This window comes from Mus caroli, unplaced genomic scaffold, assembly GCF_978045245.1.
Source record: "Mus caroli unplaced genomic scaffold, Mus_caroli_1 scaffold_12, whole genome shotgun sequence".
NCBI classification, from domain to species: domain Eukaryota; kingdom Metazoa; phylum Chordata; class Mammalia; order Rodentia; family Muridae; genus Mus; species Mus caroli.
The window spans coordinates 61899007-61923318 of record NW_028227267.1 but is presented as its reverse complement, the minus strand read 5'-3'; the positions used below and the strand labels follow the sequence as shown (position 1 = coordinate 61923318).

Here is a 24312-nt window from a genome sequence, read left to right as displayed (position 1 = left end):
TTGAGTTTGAGTCCCAGAACACACACACACACACACACACACACACACACACACACAGCCATAATGGTAATCCGACAACTAGGGAGGTAGAGACTGGGGTTCACAGTCTAGCTCACTTGGTGAGTTCTAAACTAGTGAGAGACCCTGTCTCAAAAGAAAAGAAAGAGAGGTGTACATCAGTTGAGGACCAACATGCATGATTGTCCTCTGGTTACTTTTTATATCCACACACACACAGGCACACACAGACACACACACATACATATACACATGTATACACTTACATACACACGTATACATATACATAAATACATACACATGCATACACACATACACACACACACAAATACACACAGAGACATATATATACATATACACAAACACATATACACACATCCACACACATACATACACACACACACATATACACAACACACATAAAGGCAGTACACCGAGGATTACTAAGTATCATCAAGAGAACTATGCCAGGACCTCACACACATCTCTCATTACATGCAACTGTTGGCGTGAGCTTCTGTCGACTCCACATACTGCAGTCACCTTCCTGTTCCTGGGAGCAGCAAGGCTTGGTAAGGTTCTCTGCAGGAATGTGAGCACATTTATTTTTGCTGGAAAGGTCATCTCTTACACTGGTCTCATACAAATAAATAATTGGCAAATTTCTACTTGGCTACAAAATGCAACTTGGAGCAAAACTTTGTTCTGAAAAGACAAGCGACGGCTTGGCTCTCCCTACACACCCAGGACTTCCAAATACCACTGGGTGCCCACGTAGGTAAACCGTGTAATCAATTCCCTGGACCTGAGTTAACTTTCTTCGACATTCTTTGGGCTAAGCTCCACTCTGCACATTCTCATTCTGATCCAGTGATGAAATCTGGGGCATAGGAGTCTTTGGTTCTAGAACAAGTCACTTGTCACAGCAAGAGAAAATGTGAAGACACATTTTTGGACAGAAAACGAAATATCTATTGGGGGGGGGGACATTTGATTTCTTTCGATAGGATATATCCAAAATGAGAATGTCTTAAAGTATTTTATTATTCCCAGAGGTTAGAAGTGTGGAGTACTCTTAATAATGAGAGCAAGAGTGTGCCCAAAGAAGAGTGTCAAGCAGCCCAGCCCTGTCACGAGGGCAGGAATGGGTGTGGGGACCCTGGAGGGAGATTTAAAGACTCTCTGTCATGTAAGGGCTGTGAGGCCAGGTCAAAGCATCACACGCTGTCCCTCATCAATACACTCTTCCCCTCAAAACGTAACTCTCACTTCCTCTAGAAATAATGTTTGAGTTTTTTAGTTATAATTTGAGTCTTTGGGGAGTTATCTTCTTAAATTTGTTTTTCTTCCCATATACAAATGTACTTGCAAGTTGGGCCTGGTAAATCAGGTCTTTATCTCTAAAGAAACTACGTGGAAACAACAGCAAACAGGGGATGGGGTGATATGGAATCCACAACTTGAGTTGTTACACTCAGGACAGTCCTTTGCTTTGGTTCTCACTGGTCCCAGGCCCATAAACAGCAGGTGGGGCTAGCTAGCATTTTATTACTGGGAGGAACCTCGGGGCTCAGCTCATCCAAGGATCTCCATTAAACCTGCCCAAGTCTGACTTCATTAAGATCAGCTTCATTCTCAAACTGGTTACTCATCCCTCACGCTGTTTTCATTGTACAATAGGCACAGTTGTGAGGCAGCCCCAGATGACCTCGGTCTCGGCTGCTGCTGGAACTCTGTGCCTTTAATGGGGACTCCATTTAGCTTTGCTCATAAAAGGGAGGAAGACGCCCATGCAGCAGGGGCCATGCAGAATGGAAGCCTCTGGCCTGAAGGGACAGTGGGCCATGCAGTAAGTCTTACTAGGACCTTAAACATCTTTGATATGGTGATACATGCCGCGGTCTTCCTTGTATATTCTGGAGAAATCTCTCCAAACCCTTGAAACCTCAAGAGTAAAGAGAATGCCTTTTGAGCATCTGTAAGATAGGTGGGGCCACCTACGGAGCTTTAAAATCAGCGTGGCTACCAAAAAGAGCAAAGTACACAGAGAGGGATGGAGTGCAGTCCTCCTCTCAAGCACTAAGAAGCAGAAAGGGATAAAGGCTGATTGTAATAACTAGTGAGTTACTTAATCATGCTAGATAATAATTAGATAAAACAAAACAAACCAAGATAAAATACTGGTTTCTGGAGGCTTCGAGAACTTGTGGATGGTGCTGGAAACGGTGTCTCCCCGGAGGTGATAGGGGTTCTGTGCTTCTAACCCATTACCTCATCCTACACAAAGTTTCCCTGTGGTTGTCAAGCAGTGTCCTTGGTAACACCTATTGTAATAAATGGGGACATGCAGTTAAATAGTGTTTTCCTGAGCCCTGAGCCACTGAAACCAATTAGACCAGAGGACGAGGCTCATGGGAACTGATTTATAGGCAGGATGAGAAGTGCATACCACACCTGGGGTGCATGAGTGGGCTCTCTAATGGAGACAGTGTTAAGACCTCTCTGTCTGTGGGGTCTGATGCTGTTTGCAGGAAGATACTGTCAGAATTGAAGTGAATAAGAAGACAGCTAGCTGGTGCCCAGGTGCTACGGAGCTGGCTGTTGATGGGGAGAAGCCCCTCCCTCTCTTGGATGAGCTGAGCTAAAGTATTCTGCGTTGATTGTTGACAGGGAGGGGGAAAAGAAAACCCAACAGCACCGCTTGGCTTGGCTGTATCCTATCTCAGCACAGCTAACTGGGTTACAGTGAGCAGCAAACAGTGATCCTGCTTCACCTCAGGCCTTGCTTAGTCCTGGGGAAGACAGGCTAGAGCAGAAAGAAGTGATCACCCATATTGTCAAAGGGGTCTGAACCTTTCACACCCATTTCTAAGAAAAGGAGAGAAGGTGGTAGAAAGGGCAGCCTGAGCTAATTCCACTTCATGGGGCTCTAGGAGAGCCCCCTCCTAACACTTCCAGATTGTCTTGTCATTTTGTTTCTGTGACCCAAACCCCATCTGTTCCCCTGGTTCCTCCAAATAAAGATTCTTAGAAAACAGTCAATGGCTTGTGCTTATCTTTCACAGGAAACCAATGTAAGGACAGCCTGCTGTGCCTTTAGAGCTAAGACAGAGATACAAAAAGAGTCCAGAGGTAAGCAGGCAAGGTGAGCCAGCTAGTCACTATGTGGGATGGAAAGAGCCATGGAGTTACCACTATTCTTGCCCCAAGTGGAATCATATTATATCAGGTTTCCTTAAAAATATGTATATAGTGCCGGGCGTGGTGGCGCACGCCTTTAATCCCAGCACTCGGGAGGCAGAGGCAGGCGGATTTCTGAGTTCGAGGCCGGCCTGGTCTACAAAGTGAGTGCCAGGACAGCCAGGGCTACACAGAGAAACCCTGTCTCGAAAAACCAAAAAAAAAAAAAAGTATATATATATATATATATATATATATATATATATATATCACTTGAGGTAACAATGCTTTCACCAAGAGCCATAGACTAACAAAATTCCCAGTGCCAGGCATGAGAAACCTCCCTTCGAGCTGTCGGTCAGAGGAGTCAAAAAGAATCCCAAAGGCCTTTTACCATGGCCTTTGCTTGCCTCTTAGAACTTGAAGGTGACAGAGACCCTATTGCTGAAGTCACCATGTATTTGGACACATGATTCGGAGGAACTGACCTGGAGAAGCCACCTTCTCCCTGAGGAGTATCTGAAAATTGTTGGGGTTTTTTAGGCAGGGTTTCTCTGTGTAGCTCTGACTGTCCTGGGACTCGTTCTGTAGACCAGGCTAACCTCAAACTCAGAGATCTGTCTGCTTCTGCCTCCCAAGTGTGTACCACCACAATCCAGGTAGTATCTGTAGAGTCGTTGTAAGCTGCCAAGAGAGAAAAAGCAATCGATAGTCTTACCCAGCTGTAAAGCCTACAGACCACACCAATGACCAGCAAGGCAAGATATCCCCAAGGGTACAGTACAAGACGTAGTACCTATGTCATGCAGGCAGCCAACCGCTGTCTAAATTGGACTTAAGGCTAATTCAACAAGAGAGAATTAATGTCTGGTACATTAAACATAGACAACTACCAGCTACCGGTGGCTGGGAGGCCACAGATCATACAGGAAAACCTGCTCCAGCCGCTTACCTAACTAAGCCAGTGTAATTCCTAACTGCACTCTAAATACTTCTTCTTTTGCTCACAGTAAGTGTAGCTCTTGCCCCTCCTCAAAGAAGCATCTTTCTGCAGCAGACAGAGTCCATTACATGAAGCCGTGACTACTCAAAATGAAGAGAACGGTTGACTGTGGAGTGCCCAAGCCCAACAGATACATCTCCCATATAACTCCCATACCCATGGCTGAGAGAACATCACTGAAGAGGGGACAGGAAGATTGTAAGAGTCACAACAGGGAAGCCATACCTGTGAAATCTCAAAATTTTGGTCACTTAAACAAGACTGATAAAATGTATCAATGTGGACCAAGGTTTGGATGCCCAACTGCTGGATAAAGAACTACAGGCAATTAATGCTGTGGAGAGAAAAAGATCTGCTTCTGCTAGAACAAGCCCCTGTTGGGTTATCCAATACTCAGTGGTCAGCCTTGAACAAACGGGAGTAGTTGGGGTGGGAGACGGGGTGAAGGGTGGAAATGATGTCAACACAGCACTCACATATGAAATTCTAAAAAAAATAATAAATGTTCACTTAAATAAATGAAAGGCAGTGCTCCTGCTTTAAAAGGATGCTACAAATACAGGGAGGGGGGCGCGGATGGCCTAAACATCCAGGATTTCAAAGAGCACCAAGCCTACAATTCTGCCTACATTCAGGTCAAAAGATCCCGTTCTTGGGCTGGAAAGATGTCTCCGTCAGTGAAGTGTTCCCCTTGCAAACACTAGGTTCATCCTTAGATGAGCCTGAGTTCATCTCTAGAAGCCACGAAGAAAGCTGGGCACAGCAGTGCATGCTTGTGATCCCAGCACCAAGGACAGAATCAAGCAGGCCCCCAGGGCTGACTGCTCAGCCATCCCAGCCGGACCGGTGAGCTTCAGGTCAGAGAGAAAAACAAGGTGTGTGATACATGAGAAATAACACTAAAGGCAGACCCCCGACTTAGACACACACATACACACTCCACAACAAACTAACTAACCAAAGCACCCCCTGAAGACCATCAGCTTGTAGAGTAGCCCCAAATTCCAGTAAAGATTCCAATTCCTCTTCTGTCCCTGTCAAATGCCTGAGCTGAAAACGTTTGTAACGTGGAAGTGAGGGACTCAGGCAGGTCTGCATCCCCGGCCCAGCTCCTTCCCCGGCTGTGCCTGAGTGAACTGGCTTCCCCTTCCGATAGGGAAAAATCAAGTTTAATGCCCCTGTCTTCTCTTCCTCCCTTCTGCAAGCAGTTGCAAGCAAAGGCTTGGGAAGGGTCACATGGGAAGGGTCACATGGGAAGGGTCACATGAGAAGAGTCACATGAGAAGGGTCACATGGGTGTCTGCTTTTGAAAACAGGAAATGTTGAGCCATCTGAAAGGGACTGAGCTTGGTGTGTCTCTGAAGGCTGCAGCTGGGCCACCTCCACCCCCAAACAGAGCAGGGCGTGCCGCTGAAGGAAGCTCAGCATCTCTGAGCAAAGATAAACAACACACGTTTAATGCTGGGTTTGTCTGTGGTCTTCTATTTAGGACCCTCCTCCTTCCTTCCCTCCCTCCCTTCCTCCCTCCCTCCCTCCCTTCTTTCCTTTTCCTTCTTCCCCACCTCTCCAAGGGTTTCAGGGTCTCAAACAGATAAACAGAGAAACACATGGAACTGAGTGTCTACTGTCATGCATGATCCTGGGAGGACAATGACATTATTTTCATTTAAGGATGAGGACTCTGAGCAAAGCCAACCCCCAGGCATCAGATGGCCCGCTCCTATGCACAGACTTTTTAGATTTAAAAAAAAAAAGTGGTCTAGGGGCTGGAGAGCTGGCTTAGCAGTTAAGAGCACCGAAGACCCAGGTTCTACATTCCAGAACTCACATGGCAGCTCACAACTGTCTGTAACTCCAAGGTTTGACTGACAGCCTCACACAGACATATCTGCAGGCAAACACCAATGCACATAAAATAAGAAATAAATAAAATCTTAAAAAAAAAAAAAGGTGAGACACCCACTAGACATAGAACAGGGTCTTGGAGCTGCAATCACCTTGGGCCTGAGGATGCCTCAGACATGAGACAGAGTAACTGGAACTCAGAAAGGAAAAGCTTTCCTAGAAAGGTCCCCTAGCCTGAGGTGGCCCTGTAGAGCAGGTCTTGAGGTATAGGACACATTCGAGCCCCCATGTCTTCCCTCCTGCCATCTCCTGCTAGGGCCCCTGGTACCTGAACTGGAGGAGACATGAAGCAGAGTGCAGAACAGGGTCAAGTGGTATCAGAGCCACACACAGGCGTCTGCACCAGGCCTGAGGACCTGTGCCCAGGCCCACAGTGGTTTGTGGGTGGCCTATGATCTGACAGAAATTCTGACCTCTTCTTCCCTCTCTTGGCTTGAAGAGGAAAGCCAGCAGGATACCAGGCCACCAGCATCCCCAGTGGGCACAGCCCAATCTACCAGTACTCTCTGCTCTTATATAACAGGGCATGTCTCCTGGTGTTACAGTACTGAACAGGTTAACACCCGTATTCTGCTCTAACCATGTGAAGGGCGGTGACCCTCAGTGAGGTCATAGCCAGACCTTATGAGCAACCCAGCAGCTACGCCAGGGACGTTTGATGGATGGAAGGTAGATGCAGCAAGTCCCCTGGGAGAGTAATTTAATTTTATAGGGAAGAAACGAGGGACCAGGGAGTCCAGGCTGCAGGCATCCTGCCACTACTTAGAAGCACATGCAACTCATTACCTTCCCTGGCTTCCCACGGGGAGCCGTGGATGACGCCACGAGTGTGGTGGGACGGGCTGAGGCCACGGAGAGATCAGGATTATGTTTTCCTAACTCTAACACCTCTCTCTGGGACACACACACACACACACACACACACACACACACACACACTTCAGAGGAGGCTGGCCTAGCCAGGCACCTTCCATTCCCGGGACTCCTCTGTGTGTTAGAGCCAACCTGGAGCAATCCTCAGCTGGCTGAACAGGCAGAGGCTACAAAGGCTGGAGGGGGGAAGGTGAGGAGCTGTGGGAAGGAACCTGGGAGAGAAGGAAAGGATAGGAATCAGGACTGGCTGTCAGCTGAGTTTCAGTTTAGAGGGATAACCAGTGAAGACCACATGGAGCAAAGAGCTCTTCAGGTCTTTTCTAGGCAGTTTCTCCTAAACATTTCTGATGTGACATCCCCTGTGCTACTGCCTAGCAGGTGGTAGCCCTGCCCTTAGCCTTACAGTCTACAGTGGGCTCCAGGGAGACTGCTGAGCAATAGGACACAGAAAGGAGGAAGCAGCCTCAGAGGTACAGAAAACCTGAGCTACAGAGGCTATAGTGGAGGCGGGCAGCTGGAAGGATGGGAGGATGCTGCATGCAGGGGGCCAATGATGGAACAAGTCCCTCCCCTTTCTTTATCACCTGGGAAAAAAGAATAGAGGAGTGGAGGCATGGGAAAGGAGAGAAGAAGACAAAAGCTAGGAGCAAGCAGAGGGAGAGAGAGAAATAGATTGGACAGAAGGGGGCAACAGTTGTGAGTAGTAGAAGCTGCAAGGTGGTTGCAGGAGATATGGTGGAGGAGGCCCTTCCTGTCCACCGAGGACACTTCCTGGCAATGGACCCTCTAGCCCAGCATGTAGCACGAGGCTTCGACCCTCAGACCTCTCTCACTTCTCCTAGACACACTGTTTCTATGCTCTGGAATTTCTACTTTAGCCTGCAAAGCAGGAGCTCTTGGCCCTCCAGTCCTTTGTCTCTGATCCTCTCATGAAGAGTGTAGGACACAGCAACCAAATAAGAGTCAGTACCAGGTGCAACCAGACACACACACACACACACACACACACACACACACATACACGTACATGCTTGCCAGCTAGGTGATCAGTGTCCTCCCATGAACGCCTTGCTGCACAGGACTCCACTGGTAGTCAGTGGCAGTCCCAGGCCACATCCCTGAAGGTAGCTTTGCCAAGCAAAAGGCAGATTCTGTGTCTCCAGTCTTACCTGTCTCCCACTCAGTTTCTCTGTCAGTTCAGAATCCAGAGGAGGGGATCTTAAGGATTGTCAGCCAATACTTTCCTATTCTTTTCCCAGAAAAGAACCTTGAGTGCCGGGCGTGGTGGCGCATGCCTTTAATCCCAGTACTCGGGAGGCAGAGGCAGGCCAATTTCTGAGTTCAAGGCCAGCCTGGTCTACAAAGTGAGTTCCAGGACAGCCAGGGCTATACAGAGAAACCCTGTCTTGAAAAGCAAACAAACAAACAAACAAACAAACAAACAAAAAGAACCTTGAACCAAAGGCAGAGAGGCCCTGAGTCAGGCTTCTGTCCTGTTGCTACTTGAGTGGCCTTGGATAAATCATACACTAATATCACTTCCTGAGTGCCTGCTACCTACAGAGTTCCCAGAAAACCCAGAGAAGAGCCTGTCACCTTCCCTGGCTTCAAGACATTTGGAGTGCAGTAATGATGGAAAAAAATCATACACACACACCATACACACACACCATACACACCACACACAATACACACACCATATACACACCACACACACATTATATGCACCATATACACATACCATACACACACACAATACACACACCATATATATACCATACATACACCATACACATACACACACCACATATACACCATATGCATACACACACAATACACATACCATACACAAACACACACACACAATACTCACACCTTATGTACACCACATAATACACATACCATATATATATATCATACATACACACATACATACATGCACACCACCCAGAGAAGAGTCCAGCCAGCTAGAATACACTATATTTTACAAAATTATTGGTAATGGTTTATATCTCCCAAACAGACTCAGGTGTTGAAGCTTCCTTGGTCCACAGTGAGGTGGATCTGGGTTCTCCTTTAATTGACACCATGATGGGCTTGTAATTTGACATCATTTGTAGGTGGTGGAAACTTCTGAAACCTAGGTCTGCTCGGACGAAGTAGGTCACAGGAGGCATGTCCGTGGGGACTGCAACTTGTCCTGAACTACTCCCTGCTTCCTGGCCACTGTGAAGCCAAAAGGCGGCCTCCTCTGCCTGTGAGCCACTCATCATGGTATCCTGCTCTAGTCTGGCTCAGAGCATTGGATCCAGCCAATCATGGGCTAGAACCTCCCCAACTGTGATCCCCAAAATCCCTTCCTCCTGTAAGTTGTCCCTGTCAGGTGTTCTAGGCAGTGGCTGGAAACCAAGCACAAGCTCTGAGAGCCAGAGCAAGGATGTGCCTGGAGAAGCGGGTCTATGGGGCATAGAGCAGGGGGTGGCACTTGAGGTGATAGGTGGGGCACAGGTAGGTGAAGAATATGATGTGAGAAGACGGTGGCTGCCTCAGGAGCTGGGCAAGAGCAAGAAGGTACAAATAGAATTGACAGACTCATGTAGGGAGTGCCATCATTTGGCAAGGACGCCAAGAGAGACCTGGAAAGGATGTACCCCGGACAGGACCTCTGTCTAACATGAGTACTTATACTCACAGTTCTTTCATATATATATAAAATTATTATTTTTATTTTATGTGCATTGGTGTTTTACCAGCATATGTGCCTATGTGAGAATGTTGGACTCCTTGCAACTGGAGTTACAGAAAGTTGTGAGCTGCTGAGAATTGAATCCAGGTCCTCTGGAAAAGCAGCCAGTGCTCCTAACCATTAAGCCATCTCCCCAGTCCCCACCCAAAGTTCTTAAAGTCACACCTGAATAGCCAGGCTGTGTTTTAAGGATCTTGCTCCATGCCAAGACCCAAGAGCCAGCCTCCAATGAGAGGAAACACTCGTTCTCCACTCCCACTCTACCTTGAGGAGGCAGCCGTAAGGGGGGCCTGGAGCTCAGCCAACCCTTCTCCGTTTTAATCTACTGGAGGCCTCTGGGATGGGCCTGGCCCAGGCTTCCATCCGTTTGTTATCTCCTTCCAGCTTCCCCTTGCCTCTCTTGGACTCCCTCCTCTCCCTCCTCTGTTTTGTTGTCCAGAGAGGAAGGTCAGAAAGAAAGAAAGAAAAAAGCACCAGGGCCCTTCCAAAACAGACCCACAGATTTTGCCTAACACAAATCTTCCCACTCCTGTGTCCCCTCCTCCCAGAACCTACGGGCCTGGGACAAAGAGTAAAGTAATACGGAGAACTCAGAAGCAGAGAGCGAAGGCGTCTGTTTTGTTGATTTTAGATTCCAAGGTCCGCAAGCTCTTGTCCATCCTCGCACTCCTCCACTCTTTAGTATTTAGAGAGTGCTTGGTTCTGGTCTGGGGGTCAGAGGCATCAGTGAGCAAAGCACTCCTCCTCCTTTGGAGAAGGTGCCAGCCCTCCTCCAGCTTCCACACCGAGAACAAACAGTATAATAAACTGGAGAATTGCATAGTGCAGTCAGGAGAGAAAAGGTTGTGGAAGCAAGGAAAATGAGAGGGGAGGGGGCAGAGGTGGGAGGGCAGCAGGCAGGAGGCAAAATGGGAGGCCAGATGGTATGCACTCTGGAGTGGAGGCTGGGGAGAAGACTGGGGACTCCATCCTGAAGGCAGGTATCAGTGTGAGAGAGGGGAGTTTGGGTTCCTTGGCCATGTGCTCAGGGGCTGGGCTTTAATTGGCTTTTAAATTGGGTAGCATCATTCTCCAAGTCTGAATTTAAAGAGCCACACCCCTAAGGCAGTGACCTCAGAGATACCAGCTGTGTCCTCTTCTGGTGGATGGAGACACAGGCCTAAAGTCAGTCTGGAATCCACAGCTCCTGGCTTCACTGCACTGGAAACAGGGGCCCAGGGAAGCCCTGCTCGGGACACTAGCACAGCTGAGAGTCCCATCGATCACTGAATCACCAGTGCTCTCTGGCAGATCTCTCAGGTTGGCACCAGGAAGCACAGAAGCTGGGCTCATTGCTTGGTTTTGTTTCCCTGGTTGAAATGATTGGTTTTTTTGATCTGAGGTCCAGAACATAGGGGAGAGAGAAGGGAGAGGGGAGGAAAAAAAAAGTGGCAGTCCTGGTGACACCCCATGCTGCAGGCTTCGCCCCTACTTCAGGCCTGGTGTCCCAGGTTGACCCTGGGTGACTCCCTTCAACTACTCACAACCACGGTCCTTTCTGGCCAATCTCGGCCTCTTTAACAATGTGCTAATGAGAACAGAACTGGATCAAGAGCATGGTTCCAGCAACATCCTCACTGACTTCACACACACACACACACACACACACACCCCTTGTGGCATACACATGTACACTTGTGTTCTCTTCCCCAGGTGTCAGGATGCTGGCATAGTCTGGGGATCAAGCTGACAGAACCTTTCTCCAACTCTTCTTTTTCAAAATTTTTTACCTTGATTGACACCGTGATGGGGCTGAGCATCACCTTGGAGACTCATCTATCTGTGTGCTCGTGAGGATGTTCAGAGAAGTTTAACTGAAGGGGGAGACCCACCAGCACTATACCATGGGCAGGGGTCCCCAAGTAAATAAAATGGGGAAAGGGAGCTTAGCAACCCCGTTCATCATCTCTGCTTCTTGACTGGGGGTGCATTGTGGCCCCTGCCACCACGCCTTGTCTGCTATTATGCTCTGCGCCCTCAAATGGTGAGCCAAACATCTTACGGTCATTCTTAAGCTCTTCTCTGCTTTACCTCAACGTCCACACCAAGGGGACAAGCCTGCTCCTCCTATTAGCCATCATGAGCCTTTTGAGGGCAGGTGCTGTTCCAGTTTCTCTCCAGAGCATCCCTGATATCCAACATGTAGACTAGAACTCAGAGGAAGAGCTAAAAGCTGAGAGTTCCCAAGGGTGGGTCAAGGAACCCTACTTCAAAGCTCAGATCTCCTTATCTGACCCTCCTGTAGGGATGGTCCCCTCCTTCTTCTCCCAGACACCTCTTGCTTTCCTATATCTGCCCCTTTGTGAAAAAGGCAGAGCCCAGGCTGCTGAGAAAGGCTGTGGACTGTCACAAAGCAAAGAACCAGGCTGCACACTACACCATGGACAAGGGACTGCTTCTAGGTGCCCAGCCTGATGTCCCTTCAAAACAACCCTGTAGGTGCCATTCCTTTCCTCTCAGAAGTAGGGCGGTGTTCTCTTCTACATAAGCCCAGTGAAGAGTGGGTTTGTGAGTGAAGCAAGCTCTTATTAAATACCTGCCCAATAACAGAACAGATATGTACTAAATGCCTGCTTGCTGGTGCACAGGGAACAGGTGCTGGCAATTCTGTGCTGGAGCCTCTCTGAGGGACTAGTGAGTTATGGAATATTTGACGTCCTCTGTCTCAACCAGTCCATCTACAAAATGGGTTCTCATTTTGCTAATGATACAGGTTTACTGATATGAATGAGTGAGAAAAGTCACAAAAGAGATTTTTGGAGTTATGGCATTCAATATCTGCAGAACTAAATGGGGGAAGGCAGCAGGCACTGGGGTATCCAAAGCACAGTGGAAAGTAAGGATCTTCAACACCCCAGAAAGAACTTCAACACCCAAGACAGATAGAAGCACTCACCATCCTCACACAGGTTCAGCTTGGACAGGCTCCTGCCATCAAAGGGTTCTTCAAAGATGGAGCCGTTGTCACGGTCACTCACGGTGTGCAGGTACATGGCTTTGTTGTCCATCATATCCTGAAGCAGTAGAGACACCAGGAAGCATAGGGGACAAAGGGGACACAGAGTCAACTATGTGACAAACTAATGTAGAAACAGGTGCCCACCCATGGGACCCCAGCCTGGAGGTGCCCACCCATGGGACCCCAGCCTGGAGGTGCCCACCCATGTGACCCCAGCCTGGAGGTGTCCACCCATGTGACCCCAGCCTGGAGGTGCCCACCCATGTGTCCCCAGCCTGGAGGTGCTCACTCATATGACCCCCAGCGTGAAGCGGGGCTCTCTCTACACCTACAGGAGCTGGACCATCATCCAGGTTCTCGGGACCTTCCCCCTCCCCATCCCCCCACATCTCCAGCTCTCCTTGCTCTGTGCTAGAAGGCCAAGCATGGGCTCTGTCTTTTCTTTTCACCAGCTCTCTGTGGGGCTAGAGCCTTAGGCTGGGGACCCATGGTCACACTGGGCAGTACTTGAAAGAGACTCTACCACCCAAATGATGAGAGTAGCTCCTACAAGTGGTTCTCAACCTGTGAACCCCTTTGGGGATCGAACAACCCTTTCACCGAGGTTGCTTTAGACCACTGGAAAATACAGATATATTACAGTTCATAGCAGTAGTAAAATTACAGCTATGAAATAGCAATGAAATAATTTTATGGTTGGGGGGTCACCACAACTTGAGGAACTGTGTTAAAGGGTCACAGCATTAGGAAGGTTGGGAACCACTGTGTAAGCCTCAGTGACCTGGGAGGGTGGGATAATTGCAAGAAGGAATCTGAAAGCACAGATGCATTGACATGGGTTAGGGTCAGCTGAGGCCGTCAGATGGTCCCTAGCCCCACAGCAGGCTGTGGCAGGAATTCATCTCCCGAGGAGTCTAGCGGGTGAGTGGTCTCCTTAAGTCTTACTGAGCAACTGTTGGCCAGGAGGCTTCTGCCTACATGATGCGGCCAAGGCTGGGGCAGCGTCTTGAGCTCCTGTCTTGGGAAACTCTCACTTGAAGTGACCCAGCCATGCTGTTTGCATCACAGCGTGGCCCACACTGTCTCATTGTGCCGTGCATAATTGTGTGACTGGAAGGCCATCCTCAGAGCCTGTGCGGGTGGCTCTGGGGAAGAAGGTCTTTATGAGACCAGGGCTGGAAGGGATTTTCTGAGTTCTCTAAGATGGATTTGCATTCTTTGTGTAATGAGAAAAACCCTTTTTATAAAAACCGAATCTCAAAGCGTTTGTTTATACAAAATCCTTTGGCTTTTTCTTCACATACATGGCCTGTAATTTTACACATTACCCTCAGCAACAACTCTAACTGGCTGTAAGTGTGTGTCAACTTGTTTTCCTGATGTTCTTTAGCTGTCCGGTTATTTAACCAAAATAAAGAAGAGGGGAAGGAGAGGGAAGGAGTGGAGGGGAAGGAAAGCAAAGGGGGTAAAGAGGAGAGAAGGTAAGTCAGATGGGAGAGGCGTTTATTTATCTTCAAAGTGGGTTTTAGAAAAAACAAAACCCTTAGGAAGATGGGCACAAGCCCCGCATGGAGCAATGCGCAAGCCCCGTATGGACCAGATACACTGAGATCCTGAGAAACAAGCAGGACCCACAGCCCTGGGTGAGATGTACGGTGCCTGGAAGGTGCCGGTGGGGAGACAGAGACTGGGATGGTCTTAGGAGTCACCCTTCCCTCTTTAGAGGTAGGGCGTGGGGACAAAGAAGGAGGGGAAAGGGCAAAGCAAAACCATATGTTCTCTCTTTACAACTTGAGCTTGGTCTACCAGAGAAGCTTCAAGAATGGAGACTTGACCTTTGGGGAGGAGAAGAGGCTAAAATTGACCAGTGGCTGTTCAACTGCCCAAGCAACGACCCAGGATCGACGGGGTCTTCTGGTCTATCACACCAAGTAGGGGGGTGCCACATTCCCCTGCTCTGGCTCATTCACTTGGGTACACACACACACACACACACACACACACACACACAAGCGCTCCGGCACTGGTCTTTCTTCCAGTCTATGAGAGAGACAGGAGAGGGAGATGGTCCTTGGATCTATCAGGACTTCTCACATGCTACCACCTTCTAACAGCTCCTGCCCAGCCATTCTGTGCCTTTCCCCATGGTGTCCAATCTGCCAATCTCCTAACTGGTCTCCATCCAAGCCCTCCGCCCAGCAAGGGCCTCTAGGTGGGGCACTGAATGGCTCCAGCTCTACTCAACTATAGGGGATCCTCCCTGGTCTCAGGATGTGTGTGGTCCTTCCCCTCTGGCCTCAGTCTTAAGAAGCTACAAAGCTGGAGGCCACTGTCTATGCAGCCTGTGATAACTGTTGCTCTGCCAAAGGCAACTGTGGCTGTAGCCAGAGGTCCCCAGAACCTCTTTCATGCCACCTTCCTTCCCTCCTGATCAACTCCAGACCCCTGGGACCTAGAATGTGTCCACCAGCAACCCCTCCTAGCCATTCTCCCCACTGCCTGGATGGACTGAGCAATGGCCTAGAGGAAGGGCCCGGGACGGAGCAGGTCCAGATGTAAGAGGGATGACTTTGGAAATGGTCAATTCTTCACTACTTGGAAATAAAATGTAAGCATGTTCTGCCTACTCTGGTTTTATGTGGGGTTCTGTTTTCTCCTCTCAGAGTCCAGAGCAGGTTCTGAACTCTGAAATCCTGTTTTACCACCTATAGACCCAGTTTGTGCTCTCAGACACGTCACAGCTGATCTTCTAGAGTAGTGGTGATCACGGAAGCTGCTGGTGCATTGGAGATGCCCCTTGGGCCTTAGACTGATTGCCCCCAACTCCCCAAAACCTCCTGGGAGCACTTCCTGGGAGCCATGAGCAAGGCAGGAAGGCAGATCAATCATTTTGGCATTTCTGGTTTAAAGATAACTTAACCAAGATCAAAGAGGCAAGAATGGAAATAAAGAGTCAACGAGGCAGTAATTAGATGGATGGTTCAGGGGTCTCCACACACAGCACTGACTCCATCATGGGCTGCTGTATCAAAGGTATATATGTATGTCTGTTACTTTCAATGGCCACCTTCAGGGCCGCTGAAACAGGAGCTGCACTAGGCACACCAGAGGGGCAGCCAGTGCACATCTGTAAGGGCATGAGCAGAGGAGAAGGCTTGAAGGGGAGCCTGGGTCACATGGGTGGAACCCCAGGTCCCCTGGTGCTCAAGGGGCCTGAACTTCAGCTTTGCTCATCAGAAGGAAGCCACCCAGGGGTTATTATGAGTCATTCCCCACAAAGGGTGAGATGGGGGATAAGCATTGCTTCCAGAGTCATCTGACAGCTGCCCTGGGACACCCTCGAACCCTCTGCACAGGTGCCGGAGGGAGGGAGCTCACGGCACAAGGGCTCCTTTTATTATCTCTCAGTTTGGGAAGGTGTTCTACTTTGCTGACCTGTGATGTGAAGTCCACTCTGCGGACCACCTCCCTGGGAAGGGGGAAGCAAAGAGGACGCAGTGAGCATCATGTGAGCTGACACAGGAGCGAGGACCTTTCAAAGCCATGCAAGACAGGCGACAGTCAAAGACTGTAAAATTCTTTCTTCCTCAGCAGATGTGGATCTCAAGAGTCCTGAGGACTCCACGTTGCTCAAAAGGCCCCAGAAATGAAGTTGTGTGGGGGTTCCCTTCACAAAAAAGCAACCTCAAAAGTGGCTTAAGACTGAGGTTTGAACCCTGGTTCTGGAAGTTTCTCTGGGAGCACCAAAAGGGCTAAACTCCTGCTAAGGCAGGGAACTAGATCAGGGGCCTCGCTTGCGACTCTGAACCTTTTCCCGTGGGCTCTGATCTCTCACTTGGCAGGGCTTACAGCTTCTCTTTGGATTGCCTGGATTCTAAAACTCATTTAAACCAAATAAGCCACTGCAAATGTGGGCCCCAAGAAAAAGTTGCTAGCTAGGTCTTAAACCTGTTATTTTTCTAACTGGATTCATCAGTTCACTGGGTTCTAACTCACAGTTAGAGAGGCCCAGATGCTTCACTAACAACCTCCTGCATCATTAGTCCCACCCTGGTGTGTCTACACACATACACATGCCCATGCACAATGCATGCACATGCACCCATGCATGCACCCATGCACACTGCATACTGTGCACATGCATTTACTCCCTGAATAGGCTCTGGAGCTATAACATGAGACATAAGACAGCCAGAGATGCCACTGAAGCCACAGCATCCCTCTGGCATCTGGATGCGGGCTCACACACTACACAGCTCTAGTAACTGAGTCCTGGGGCCCATGTGTGTCTACAGGCTCAGATCCCTGGGACCCTCCCACCTGGACGCCTGCAACTCCAGGTCCTCTGTCTGCAGGACTTCCCAGCCCTCAGCTTCACCGGCACACTGCTTCCTCCATCTGCCCTTGGGACACCATTACCCCAAGCTTCTAGGTCAAAATGTCAAAACTCACCTGTATGCCCCGTGCTGAGGCTGGGCCCTGTCCCTTCAGTTCCCAGCGATTACCATGGTAGCCAGAGAGCTGACTGCTGCCCCACGAAGACCCAGAAAGTCCCTTGAAGCTTGTACCCACAGCCAGCCAAATCCAGATGGAGTCATATAGAAGGAGTCTTCAGGGTCACCTAGTGATTTATGTCAGGGCCACAGAGTCATTTCTATGGGAGGATCCCTTCAACAAAGTGGCTGAATAACGAACGGGTCTGCACGTGGGACTCCTTGTCTTGGTGCAGCGTCGGTCAGCCTCAGAAAGCGATCCGGAGATATTCTGTGGAGTCACCCGCAGCTCTGCTAGGTACTGACTGGGTGGGAGGTGCTCCAACCTCCAGTCTTTATTTAAAAAAAAAAAAAAAAAAAAAGTTCTAAAAGCAACTTCTAGAGGGAGTCTGGACTACGCCTGCCCCCTTGTGGCCATCCCCAGACTTACAACTCTCTGCACCGCATTCCAGCCCTTGGCTCTGGGACTCAGTGATTGTGTTAAAGGCTTTGCTCAAAATACTTTTTGGACAGCTTCTGAGAAAATGGCGGCTAGACCTGGTTTGTGACACACCCAAGGAAGCCAGTCTTGTAAAATTCATTGTAGCACAGAACTGGCGTTTCTCAATTCATTCAGCAAATTTGGCATTTCCTAAAGTTACATCCACTCCCAAAGGACTTGGACAATTCACACACTGGTGCTATTTAGAATAAAGTCTGAGGGTGGGGGTGGGGGGCTCTGAAAGAACTTCCCGAAGTCAAGATCAACACAATTCAGTAACAATGCCAGTGTCTGTGGAGCACAAAGACTGCACGAGGCACGAGAGAACTGGCCTGGGAGAAGCCCTCTGGTTGGAAGTCTGACTGGACCTCAAAGGACTGGAAATCTCAACACAAACAATTACCTTGTTAAAAAAAAAAAAAGGAGATACACTAGGATGGGCAATAGTGGAGTCCACAGGACCCTGACCTCTCAAGCAGGACCCGAGCTGGATCCCCAGCCCCCACATAAAAAAAAAGATGGTGTGGTGGCACACACTTTGACCCCAGTGCTGGGGAGCTATAGACAAGATGATTGCTGGGCTCACTGGCCAGACAGCTAACTTGCTTGAAGAGTTCCAGACCAGCAAGGGAACCTGTATTTAAAAACCCTCAATATAGAATGACGTCAGAATTTGACTTTAGTCCCCTCCCCCCATACACTTGTACACATGTACACATATGTACACACATACAGATACACACAATAAAATTAAACACAAATTGGAAGGATTAAAAAGAGATCCAAGCAGGTGTTAAAGAAGCAATGAATTCAGATGAGAACAGTGGGAAGAAAAAGACTATCAGAGAGACATGCCCTCCCTCCCTCCCCCAAGAACCCAGTGTGAGCCACAACTGGATAGATCAGATGATGGGGTCTGGACCAAAGTGTGCAGAAGCTAGCATTCATAAATAAGTTCCTGTTTGTTGGCTAAACACGAGAACAGGGTTTCAAGGTCAGATTTCTAACAGAAGGAGAGTCTGCCAAACTCAACTCTGCCCACAGTACAGCTGCCAACCCTCAGCTGACTACTCAGAAAAGCTTTAGTCAACTTCAGGGACCACGTCTCCTGACTGTCCCCAGGGGCAGCTTCTGCAGGACACTGCTTTACTGGAAGAAAAAAGCAGTCTTGTATAAGGAGGAGGAAGAGGAAGAGGAGGAGGAAGAGAAGAAAGGGGCACTTTTTGATATTATATACTATACATGCAGATAATGCATGCACTATTTCAAATGTTTTTCAAATACCTATATAGTTGTTTCTTGATATCCTCCTGAGGTTGGTTTCAGGACGCCAAAACCTCAGGCATTTAGATGCCCAGCATAAAACATCAAGGTGTTTGCTTCTTTATGGCCCTGCACAGCGTCCAGTCTACTCTAAACCATCTCCAGGTTATGTAGTCTACCCAACACAATGTAAATGTTATTGTGAACAGCTATCATACCGTATAGTTTCGAGAATTAGGATAAGGATACATTTTATTATTCAGTACAAACTCCGATTAATTAAAAAAAAATAGTTTTGATCTATAGTCAGCTTCGGTCTGCAGATTTGGACGCTGTTAATACAGGGAGGGACGTTGTGCTCCTGAAACCATTTACACAGAGATCAAGTGATCCGTCTTGGATCCCTCCAGCCTGTGAACTGCAGAGATGCAGTTCAGCCCTAGGCATTGCCGAGTCTAGGCCTGTAACCACCCCCTTTATTACTCCCTACAAAAATAATGCTTCTGTCACTCAACAAGTCACATCCCTGGGAATGGAATCTCTCATCTAGCGAGGTGCGTGCTCAGAATGTGACACTTGCAGACCGTCATTACACACACATATGCATCAGCAAGAAATGGAATGTGTCAGTTCCGTGGTTGAAGCTCACATCCCAGAAACTGAATCTCCAGGGCAGCAGTGCAGGGAGGCGGGGCCTATTGGGAATGGCAGGAGCCAACCACACTGTAAGAAGGATTTACAGAAATAGCTTCTCCTTGTCTGTCTGTTACCATAGCCAGACTCTCTCGTGCCTCCTGCCAAGTGATGACACTGTCAGAACACGACGGAAGCTGGCATTTTTATCTTGGACTTTCAGGTCTCAGATAGAGAAGAAATGAATCCCTGTCTGGTCTAGATTCCTGTTCACAGGCATTCTGTTTTATATCACAAATTAAGACAGTCGCTAAGACCAGGGGTGTCCTATGTATTCTTCACCTTTGTGGCTCCTGGCACCATAATACCTGACAAGGGAAGAAAGGCTTCCTTTGCCTCAAGACTTCAGACCACCCTGACAGAGAAGGTGTGGTGGATGCAAGAGGGGGTGGTGGAGGCTGTTCACAACATGGCAGACAGGAAGCAGTACCAAGGCAGGAAGCAGAGGCTGGGGCATAACTTCCACCAGTCAGACTCCACTGTGGAGAGCTTTGCTTGGCAGGAATCTGACATTGGCCAAGGACAAGAAAATGGGCTTCAGGCAGGAATCTGACTTTGGGCCATGACAAGGAAGTAAGCTCAGGCAGGAATCTGATTTTAGGCTAGAACAGGGAAGTAGGCTTCAGGCAAGAATCTGATCTGGGGCTAGGACAGGGAAGTAGGCTCAGATATCTTGATCCTCCTGATAAGCCCTTAGAAACAGTGATCGAGGGACTTTGTTTATTGCCTTGCTTGTTCCTTGACTATTTAAGTGTTTATGGTTCTGTTTGACCTTATTGCTTGCATGTAATTAAAATGGTATAAAAGCAGATTGGGGAAAAAATAAACCAGCCTCAGCCTGAGAACTGGCCGGGGTCATGCTGCAATGTTGTCTAATTGTCTTTTTCTTTTTAGTCCTCACTTCTGCACTGGGGAACCTGTTGACTGACTGATCTGGCTTGGTCACTCCACCTTCTAAAGACTCCACAGCACCCTAAAATAGCACCAGTGGCTAAGGACCAAGCATTCAAACCACAAAGCCTGCAATGGGAATTTCAGATTCAGACTGTAATACCAACTGTGCCTAAAATGAACACTATCTCGGTTTATTCACAGACCTGCACTGACCTGCCTTAAGAAGTAGGGAAAGAAGACAGATGTGGACAAGGAGGAGGGAGGTGAAATCTAAGCACAGCCCAAGTGTGGTAGTTTGAATGAGAAATGTCCCTCATTGTCACTGGCATTTAAATACTTGATCCCCAGTTGGTGGCACTGTTTGGGTGGGTTTAGGTGTGTCCTTGCTAGAGGAAATGCATCTCTCTCCCTCTCTCCTTCTCTCCCTCTCTCCCCCCTGCCCCGCCTTTCCTGCCTCCCTCCCTCCTTCCTGCTTTGGATTCAAGATGTGAGCCCTCAGCTTCTGCTCCAGTGTCATAACATCCCCACCATTATTGACTCTGACACTGGGGAACTGTAAGCCAAACAGACTCTAACTTCCATAAGCTGCCTTGGTCATGGGGTTTGATCACAGCAGCAGAGAAGTGACAAGAAACTGGTCAAGCCCCTCTGGCAGGATCTGTGTGTAAGACACTGATTTAGACAGGGGCTAGTTTTCTGCATGAGGCCCACAGTCGGGCATAGGACTGTCAAACTGTAAGATTGCTGGAGGAGTCTGTGTTTCATCTTAAAGCCAGTGGCTATGGGTCAGGACATTTGCCCCCTCCCCTCTTTTGTTTCTGGTTCATTTGACTTGTCTCAGGATAACATTTCTCTGTTGCTTTTTTCCCCTTCTTCTTGCTGAGTAGTGTAACATTAGGTACGTGGACCCACAATTTGATTATTAAATTTTTCATGTGTCTGGGTGTTTCCAGAATGCATATATGTGCACCCATGTGAAAGGAAGAAAATACAACCCCAACTCCAGCCTCTTAAGAAGCCCAAAATACCACAAATTCCAGACCCTGCTCCCTGCCAGAGTGTAGGTAAAAGGTCACACTTCTTGCTGCTCCAGGGCCTGCTTCCTGTGAATACGTGATCCTGGCCTACTAAGATAACAGGAAATGAGTTGACTAACCTATTATCTAGCTTCTGTAAACCGCTTGCACCATAGAAGGAAAGATTACACACTGAAACTGCGATTTGCCCCCACCCCCCACCCACCCAGGAACCCTCGCAAACTCGGAGTGCGGGCTTGATGATTTAAAATGATTGTCCTAGAAACTATGGAGTGGTACAAATCGATTGACCCGCACTGCAGGCTCTTGATGCTATGACATGATTGGTTTTCGAAGCACGGGCTTTGTTGTAACCCCATAAAAGCTGTCCCAATTCTGCCCTCGTGGTCCCTGGAATAAAAAGTCCTCTTGCAGTTTGCATCAAGGCCATTTCTTGTGAGTGATTTGGGGTGTCACCTCTCCCGAGTCAGAACGTGGGGGGAGTCCTCACTTTGTGGGTCTTTCACATGCATGCAGGAACCCACAGAGACCAGAAGAGCCATTGGATCCCCTGGAACTGGAATTACAGACGGTTGTGAGCTACCATGTGGGTATTAGGAACTGAACCCAGGTTCTCTGAGAGAGCAGCCAGTGCTCTTAATAGCTGAATTGTCTCTCTGGCCCCTGTTTATCTCTCCTTTATGGGCATTTCACTTGTTTATTATCTCTGTTGTGTGTAGTGGCTTGTGTTCTCATGCTGATTGTGTTGCCCAAAAACCTGTTTGCAGGGTCCTCCTGCATGTAGGACTGAAGGAAGCCTGTGCTCCCTGGTTTTTGACTGGTCAATAAAGTTACCGATGGCCAATGGCTGGGCAGGGAGACGGAGTCAGGACTTTTGGGAGTCCCTTGAAGGGACTGAGGAAGGAGGAAGAGGAGATTCCCCTATGACGAGGGCATAGGACACTGACCACACTGGAAAGGTGCAGGAGGGAGAGACAGCAGACATGTATAGGTGTAGGGGGAAAGTGGCCCCACAAGGGCTGCCCAGCAGGGTCCAGGGCAGCAAAGATAAAATATATATTTAGAAATTATTTGGCTATGCCAGGGCCTAGCAAACACAGAAGTGAAGGCTCACAGTCAGCTATTGGATGGATCACAGGGCCCCCAATGGAGGAGCTAGAGAAAGTACCCAAGGAGCTAAAGGGAACTGCAACCCTATAGGTGGAACAACATTATGAACTAACCAGTACCCCGGAGCTCGTGTCTCTAGCTGCATATGTATCAGAAGATGGCCTAGTCGGCCATCAGTGGAAAGAGAGGCCCATTGGTCTTGCAAACTTTATATGCCTTAGTACAGGGGAACGCCAGGGCCAAGAAGTGTGAGTGGGTGGGTAGGGGAGTGTGGGGGGGGGGTGAGGGTATGGGGGACTTTTGGGATAGCATTTGGGATAGCAAATATAAATGAAAAAAATACCTAATAAAAATAATTAAAAAAAAATTATTAACCCAGGAATATCGGAGGGAAATGTGTGTTAACCACATGGAGTTAGGGTCCAGACATTGAGCTGTTTAAGGTATTTAAAATAGAAGGCTGTGTATGTGTGTCTTTCTTTCAGGAATCCAGAACATTAGGGCGATAGTGAGAAGCACACATACACACCTGAAAGATCCTGACAGAATATAAAAGGTCACAGAAGCCCTGAAATTGGGAAAATAGATTTCATTGTTAGTAGAAGTAGCTTCACTGATTTAGAAAAATAGAGGTGCACAATGAATGCTCTGGCTGCTCCTCGAACCTGTGTTTCTGCCAATGTTCTGACCAGGTGTGTGCCCATTGCTGCACCTCACTGCCAGGTGATTGTGATATTGGTTGCTGGGAAAGAGTTGGGAAATCTCCCCAGCAACCATAGTCAGGGCCAATCTGGAGTGCTGCACCTTCATTAGACTCTTTCCTTGTTTCCCTCCCATACCCATTTCTTGAGGAATCAATTATTTTAGAATAGACATTGTTTAGATCTGGAAATCCCCTACTCTCCCCCTTTTCCTTCCCCCCTGAGGACCTATAAAAGCTGGGTCCTCTTTCCCCTCGTGGTCCACTCCTCTACCCCTACGTGGGATATGAGTTGTCCCCAGAGTTCTGGCTTTTCCCGAATAAAGCCTCATGTGGTTTGCAATAAGCTCCGTCTATCGTGAGTTCTTGGGTGTCCGCTATTGTCCTGAGGCCTGAGTGAGGGGCTCCTCTCAGAGTCTTTCACACCCTCTGTGAAGTATAGAGTGGATTAATAAATCACAGCAAGAGTTGAAGAGTTGTGAATGAGCTGCCTCAGGCTCTGGATAATGGAGGAGAGCTGTAGCTGGGAAGATTGGCTTTCTTTTTTAGTGGGCAAGAAGTACTTCAGGCTGCTCAAGTCACTTTTTTTTTTTTTTTTTCACCTAAGCTCAAAACAATCCAGGGCTAGTGAGATGACTCAATGGGCAAAGGTGCTTGTTGCCAAACCTGGTGACTTGGGTTTGATCCCTGGAACCCACATGATCCCCACATGGTGGGAATCGACTCTGGCGAGTTGTCGTTTTACTTCTGCATGCACGCCATGGTGCACTCATAAGTGCACACACATGCAAAATAAAAATTGGTGAACATTAAAATAAAACAATAGAAGCTGGGCGTGGTGGCGCACGCCTTTAATCCCAGCACTTGGGAGGCAGAGACAGGTGGATTTCTGAGTTTGAGGCCAGCCTGGTCTACAGA

At 48.4% G+C, this 24312-nt stretch overlaps 1 protein-coding gene across 2 annotated transcripts in view; it reads right to left on the bottom strand.

Moving 5' to 3' along the window:
* Positions 1 to 17506, bottom strand: part of Scara5 (scavenger receptor class A member 5) — a 98109-nt gene extending 80603 nt beyond the window's left edge. For both annotated transcript variants that reach the window (XM_021182565.2, XM_029469345.1), the window contains exons 1-2: positions 17176 to 17506; positions 12661 to 12778 (exon numbers count right to left, since the gene is read on the bottom strand). In XM_021182565.2, the coding sequence (XP_021038224.1) occupies positions 12661 to 12775 (115 nt within the window). In that variant the 5' untranslated portion in view covers positions 12776 to 12778; positions 17176 to 17506. The remainder of the gene's footprint in view (positions 1 to 12660; positions 12779 to 17175) is intronic.
* Between the last annotated feature and the right edge of the window lie 6806 nt (positions 17507 to 24312).